The sequence below is a fragment of the Sesamum indicum genome, unplaced genomic scaffold, assembly GCF_000512975.1.
Source record: "Sesamum indicum cultivar Zhongzhi No. 13 unplaced genomic scaffold, S_indicum_v1.0 scaffold00236, whole genome shotgun sequence".
In the NCBI taxonomy this organism is placed as follows: Eukaryota; Viridiplantae; Streptophyta; class Magnoliopsida; order Lamiales; family Pedaliaceae; genus Sesamum; species Sesamum indicum.
This window is the reverse complement of record NW_011628130.1, coordinates 77010-82839: the sequence shown is the minus strand read 5'-3', so window position 1 is coordinate 82839 and position 5830 is coordinate 77010. Positions and strand designations below refer to the sequence as shown.

Genomic DNA, 5830 nt, shown 5'->3' with positions numbered 1-5830 from the left:
TCCGATGGAATTTTGGACGACAGAAGGATTGAGTACTGTAGCGAGTGGTGTGGGGAAGCCCCTTTACCCCGACGCGATTACAAGAGCATGCACGAGACTGGACTTTGCTCGTGTATGCGTGATGATTGATGCCACACAAAAGTTGCATAACCATATTATTGTCATGGCACCTGATGAAGGAGGGGAGACACCTTGCAAAGTTGACGTTGAGTATGAATGGCTCCCGCCAAAGTGCACAACGTGCATGTCATTTGGACATTCGGATAAGGATTGTGCACTAAACAAAACCCGCAAACCGGCGAAGCCAACAGTAAATGTGTATGTGCCGAAAGTCAATGTACCACAGCCACAACCCCCGAATAAGGGACGTAAGACGATGAAACCAGTGGTTGAAGATATACCCAAAGCAGATGTGGGTGATAGACATGTGGACCAGAGCCACTCCAAGCAAGACGAGAGGGGTAAGGCAATTGTTATTTATAATGCCTTTGATGCTTTGCACTTTATTGATGATGCAGATGAGCATTCAGGGGGTCCTAACACATGCAGCCCCATGGACAATGATCCATGTTGAACATCGCTGTGTGGAATGTTCGTGGGCTGAACAAACGAGACCATCAGCTCGCTTTGAAGGACCTGATCTCTGAATACAGGTTACACTTCCTAAGCATTCTTGAAACTCGTGTTCGTTTGAATAATGTTATGCATATTCAATCATTTCTACTTTCACATTGGAAATGGTTTGTCGATTATTCTTCTGTTGGTAATCGCATCTGGCTAGCTTGGGATGAGAATGTTGTTGATGTCCATATCTTAGACTTGGCAGATCAGTTTATTCACTGTCGGGTTACTAATATGGCTATCAATGAATCTGTTATTATCACTGTTGTTTATGGGGCATCTGAGGTTATTGATCGTTGGAATTTATGGACTGCACTGGAGACGCTCGCCCAGCAGTGCTCTGACATCCCGTGGATGGTGGGAGGGGATTTCAATACAGTACGTGACCTTAACGAAGTATGTGGCATCTCAGGAGATATAAGGATGGCCACCGAAGAATTTAATGCGGGTATTCTGGAGGCGGGGCTGATCCCACTTCCTATGCAAGGTGAATGGTTCACGTGGCATAATTGCAGTACGTCTATGAGGAGTTTATGGAAGCGGCTGGATCGGATTCTTATTAATGACCGTTGGCTGGCAAGGTTCCCGAGCCCATATTATCACAGCCTTACACCACAGACATCTGACCACTCACCACTGGTTTTACATGGGGATATACAACATCATAATGGAGGCATGTTTCGATTTGATAACTATCTTGCCCATTCACCTGAGTTTATCCACAATGTGCAGAATATTTGGCATCATGAGATTGTTGGTATTCCTATGTATGCTGTGACACGTAAACTGAAGGCACTTAAACCAGTCTTTAGACTACAAAGGAGAAATAAGGGAGATTTGACGATGAATGTCCAACTAGCCAAAGGTTTTCTTGATGAGGCACAACAGTTGGTGAGCTCTGACAGACAAAATGAGCTATATTTACTTCTGGAGCACTGTTGTCGAATCGTTTATGCTAAAGCGGCAAAACTCGAACAAATTATGCTGCAACAGAGAGCCAAGATGCAGTGGATGAAAGACGGAGACCAATGTTTCCCGGGTTTTCTTTCGTAAAATTTCACAGAGACGAGTAATGAGAAGAATCTTATAGATCAATGATGAGAATGGTTTCACGCACACGGATCTATGGGAGGTCGCCCATGAGTTTGTCTCATACTATCAGAACCTCTTAGGAGGCACCAGAAGACGGCTGTCAGTGGATATTCGTTATCTTAGACCGTGGGCAAGGCACTGTATCACTGATGAGGAAGCTAATCAATTACTCCTTCCACTCTCGGCGGATGATGTGAAGCAAGCAGTGTTCGATATTGCTGATGACAAGGCACCGGGACCTGATGGTTACTCGTCAAGGTTTTTCAAGGCGGCTTGGCCTGTGGTTGGGGGAGAAGTTACGAGGGCGGTACTAGATTTCTTTTCTACCGGAAAACTTCTGAAGCAGATCAACTCCACGATCTTGGCTCTGATCCCAAAGGTACATACTCCTATGTCGGTTAATGATTTTAGACCAATTTCATGCTGCAATGTTTTATACAAGATTATTGCGAAACTACTTGTCCAAAAAATTAGTGTGCTGCTGGACAAAATAGTTAGCCCCTGTCAGACAGCTTTTATTTTGGGAAGAAGCATTGGGGACAACATTGTTAGCCCAGGAATTATTCTCGAGATATAACCAGATGCGCCTACCCCCGAGATGCGCACTTAAAGTGGATATCAAGAAGGCCTATGATATGGTGGAGTGGGACTTCCTGTTAGCAGTTTTGCAGTTGTTCGGGTTTCCACCTACGTTTACAAGATGGATTGAGGAGTGTGTTTCCACGACATCATTCTCGATTGGGCTCAATGGAAAACCTCATGGGTTCTTTTCTGGAGCGAGAGGACTACGACAGGGAGACCCACTTTCTCCTTATCTGTTTGTCCTTGTTATGGAAGCTTTACATCTGGGATTCTTGCAACGAATTGAACAGGACCTCCAATTCACTTATCATTGGAAGTGTGAGAGTTCTAAGATTTTTCAGATGGGATTTGCAAAGCCATCAGGAACATTCGTCCTCCGGCGACAAGGATCCAAACTCAAGAAACAACTACTGCGATCATGGATGGAATTTCTTCGACGGGATTTCGGTTTTTCGGCAAGATTGTTGACCGGACAGACACGGAAATGAGGAACAGACATGTTATCTTGGGTTCTGGTACTGTTCCGACCAGAACAGCAGATCTCCGGCCGATGACTGAGGGTAAAAACGCAATTCCGGCGAAGGTGACTTTTGCTGACGCAGGTGCTGACGTAAGCCCTGAATACCCTGATGATGTAAGCACTGACCTTGCTGCTGATGTCACTTCTGCTGACATGGGGCATGACATCATCTCTGCAATGGAAAAAAACAGCAATATTGGGAGAAAAATTGTACCTGTTCCGTTATTTATTGGGAATATTCCATTGAATACTAATTCAAAAGGAATTGTTGATGATAAAATTGCCGATGCATTTAACAATTCGTCTCGAAAAACGTTAAATTACATAGCCCCAACGAGACCAAACGGAGAGATTATTGTTCGACCATCTTTAGAAACTGTACGAGATGGGTCAAAAAGATGGCAAACTACGGCAGTAGGATACCTTTTGGGAAAAAAACCGTATTATTATCACTTGAAGGAATTTGCCCATTCCATTTGGCCGGTGTTACGAGAAGCCACTGCAACTGATAATGGCTTCTTCTTCTTTCAATTTAAATCTGAAATTGATATGGAGGAAATTATTGAAGTTCTTTCAATTTAAATCTGAAATTGATATGGAGGAAATTATTGAAGGAGGACTGTGGCTATTCCAGGGACAACCGATAGTTTTACAAAAATGGGAACCTTGTATGGTTATGAGAAAATTGAAGCATACACAAGTGCCAGTATGGATAAAAATGAGACACCTTCCTATGGAATTCTGGACGACGGACGGATTGAGTATTGTAGCGAGTGGTGTGGGTAAGCCTTTATACCCTGATGCAATAACGAGGCCATGCACGAGACTGGATTTCGCTCGTGTATGCGTAATGATTGATGTTAATCAGACATTACCAAATCATATTATTATAATGACGCCAGATGAGGAGGGTGGGGAAACCCCATGCAAGATTGATATTGAGTATGAATGGCTCCCATACAGGATGCCTAACACTGGGTCACTCGGTGAAGGATTGCTCGATGAAAAAAACTCAGAAACATACAAAGCCGCCGGTTAAAGTGTATGTACCTAAAACCACTGTCCCTCCTCCACCTAAACCCAAGGAGCAACAAAAGAAACATGAGTTTGTAGTTGAGGTGGATAAAGTACAAAAGAAAAATCATGGTGTTGAACAGGAAGAACGAGAAACGTCATCACATAAAGAGAAAGGTAAGGAAGTAGTTATCTATAATACATTTGAGGCATTGAATTTACTTGATGACGCAGACGAAACTACTAGGGGTCCTAACACATGCAACCCCTCTAGTAGTGACCCCTGTTGAACATAGCAGTATGGAACGTCCGGGGGCTGAATAAAAGAGTCCATCAGCTCGCAGTAAAGGAGCTAGTCTCGAAATACAGGTTACATTTTATTGGCATATTAGAAACCCGTGTTCGTATCAATAATGCTTTGAATATTCAGTCGTTTTTGCTTCCTCATTGGAAATGGTTTGTTGATTATGCATCTGTGGGTAACCGTATTTGGGTAGCGTGGGATGCAAATATTGTTGATGTTCATATACTTGATTCAGGGAATCAATTTATGCATTGTCGTGTTACTACAAGGGCTGATAGTGAATCGATCATTATTACTGTCGTTTATGGTGCCTCTGAGATGATTGATCGTAGGAACTTATGGACTACACTGGAAACATTGGCACGTGAACACTCGGACGAGCCCTGGCTGGTAGGGGGGGCCTTCAATGCAGTCAGGGATCTCAGTGAGGTCTGTGGTACGTCGGGAGATATAAGGGTGGCGATGGAGGAGTTTAATACGTGCCTACAGAATACTGCGCTTTTACCATTACCGATGCAGGGTGAATGGTACACATGGCATAATCGAAGTGCTGGTCCTCGCAACTTGTGGAAGCGACTTGATCGCATACTAACGAATGATACATGGACTATGCGGTTTCCATCAGTGTTCTATCAATGCCTCACACCACGGACATCGGATCACTCGCCGATGGTGATTAATGGGGATAATCAGCAGCGATTTGGAGGTATGTTCCGGTTTGACAACTTCCTTACTCTCTCACCCGATTTTATTCCTATCGGTGCTTCAGCTATTCGACTTCCCATAGATATTCAGTCGATGGATTGAGGAGTGTATCAGCTCACCCTCCTTTTCGGTAGGGATGAACGGAAAGCCACATGGTTATTTTTTTTGGTAAATATAAGTTTCATTAAGTAAAGTAAAATAGTAGTACAGTACAACAGTGTGGTTATCAGCTGGTTTCTCCCTCGACAGGCCAAGGGATACGCCACAATCTATATAAAGCTCGTGTACTGACTGATCTAGGTAGAGAGATACTAAGGATCCGCTGCCTGATATCCTCAACAATCAATAAAGCCATGGTGCTAGGTGTCCTCTCGGTGTGCTCGAATCGTCTCAAGTTTCTCTCCCTCCAAATGTGGTAAACACATGATGCTAATAGTGCTCGATAAGATATGTTAACAATGTGTTTACCTCTCCATCTTTGGGAAGCCCATTCAATATCCGTTATCCAATCTCTATTGGGCCAAGGATATCGTACCACTCTCCGGATTGCTGTGAGACACTGTCGACTAAATCTGCACTGAAAGAATAAGTGGTCATGTGTCTCTGTCGCTCCCTCATTACATAGAGTACATGGGCCAAGGTGTGCTAACCATGATTTGTCCGACGTAGCCAATTTGCCTAGCATAGCAAGCCACAGGATGAACAAATGACCTGGAATCTTCAGTGATCCCGAAAGTAGTGAAGACCAGCCTACTTTCGGTCCTGAGGGATCAAAAAGCCTATATAGAGCCTGAGTTGTGGGTTTTCCCTGATCAAATCTCCAAATAATTCGATCCTCCCCTCCATGGATTGTGGGTAAATCATGTGTGATCTCTAGACACTCAAAATCTGTGATAGGGGGCCACTGCCACTCTCCTTCATTAATCACCGTGCTTAGTCTGGCTGATTCCTCCATTCTGAGTAGCCTCGGTCCCCGTGGGAATGTGACACTG

At 44.0% G+C, this 5830-nt stretch overlaps 1 protein-coding gene across 1 annotated transcript; it reads left to right on the top strand.

Moving 5' to 3' along the window:
• The first annotated feature begins 855 nt into the window (after positions 1 to 855).
• On the top strand, positions 856 to 2783 carry LOC110011413. Its single transcript, XM_020691491.1, has 4 exons — positions 856 to 1260; positions 1354 to 1512; positions 1712 to 2092; positions 2637 to 2783. Exons 1-4 carry the CDS (start codon positions 856 to 858, stop codon positions 2781 to 2783), a joined length of 1092 nt encoding a protein of 363 aa, XP_020547150.1.
• The last annotated feature ends 3047 nt before the right edge of the window (positions 2784 to 5830 follow it).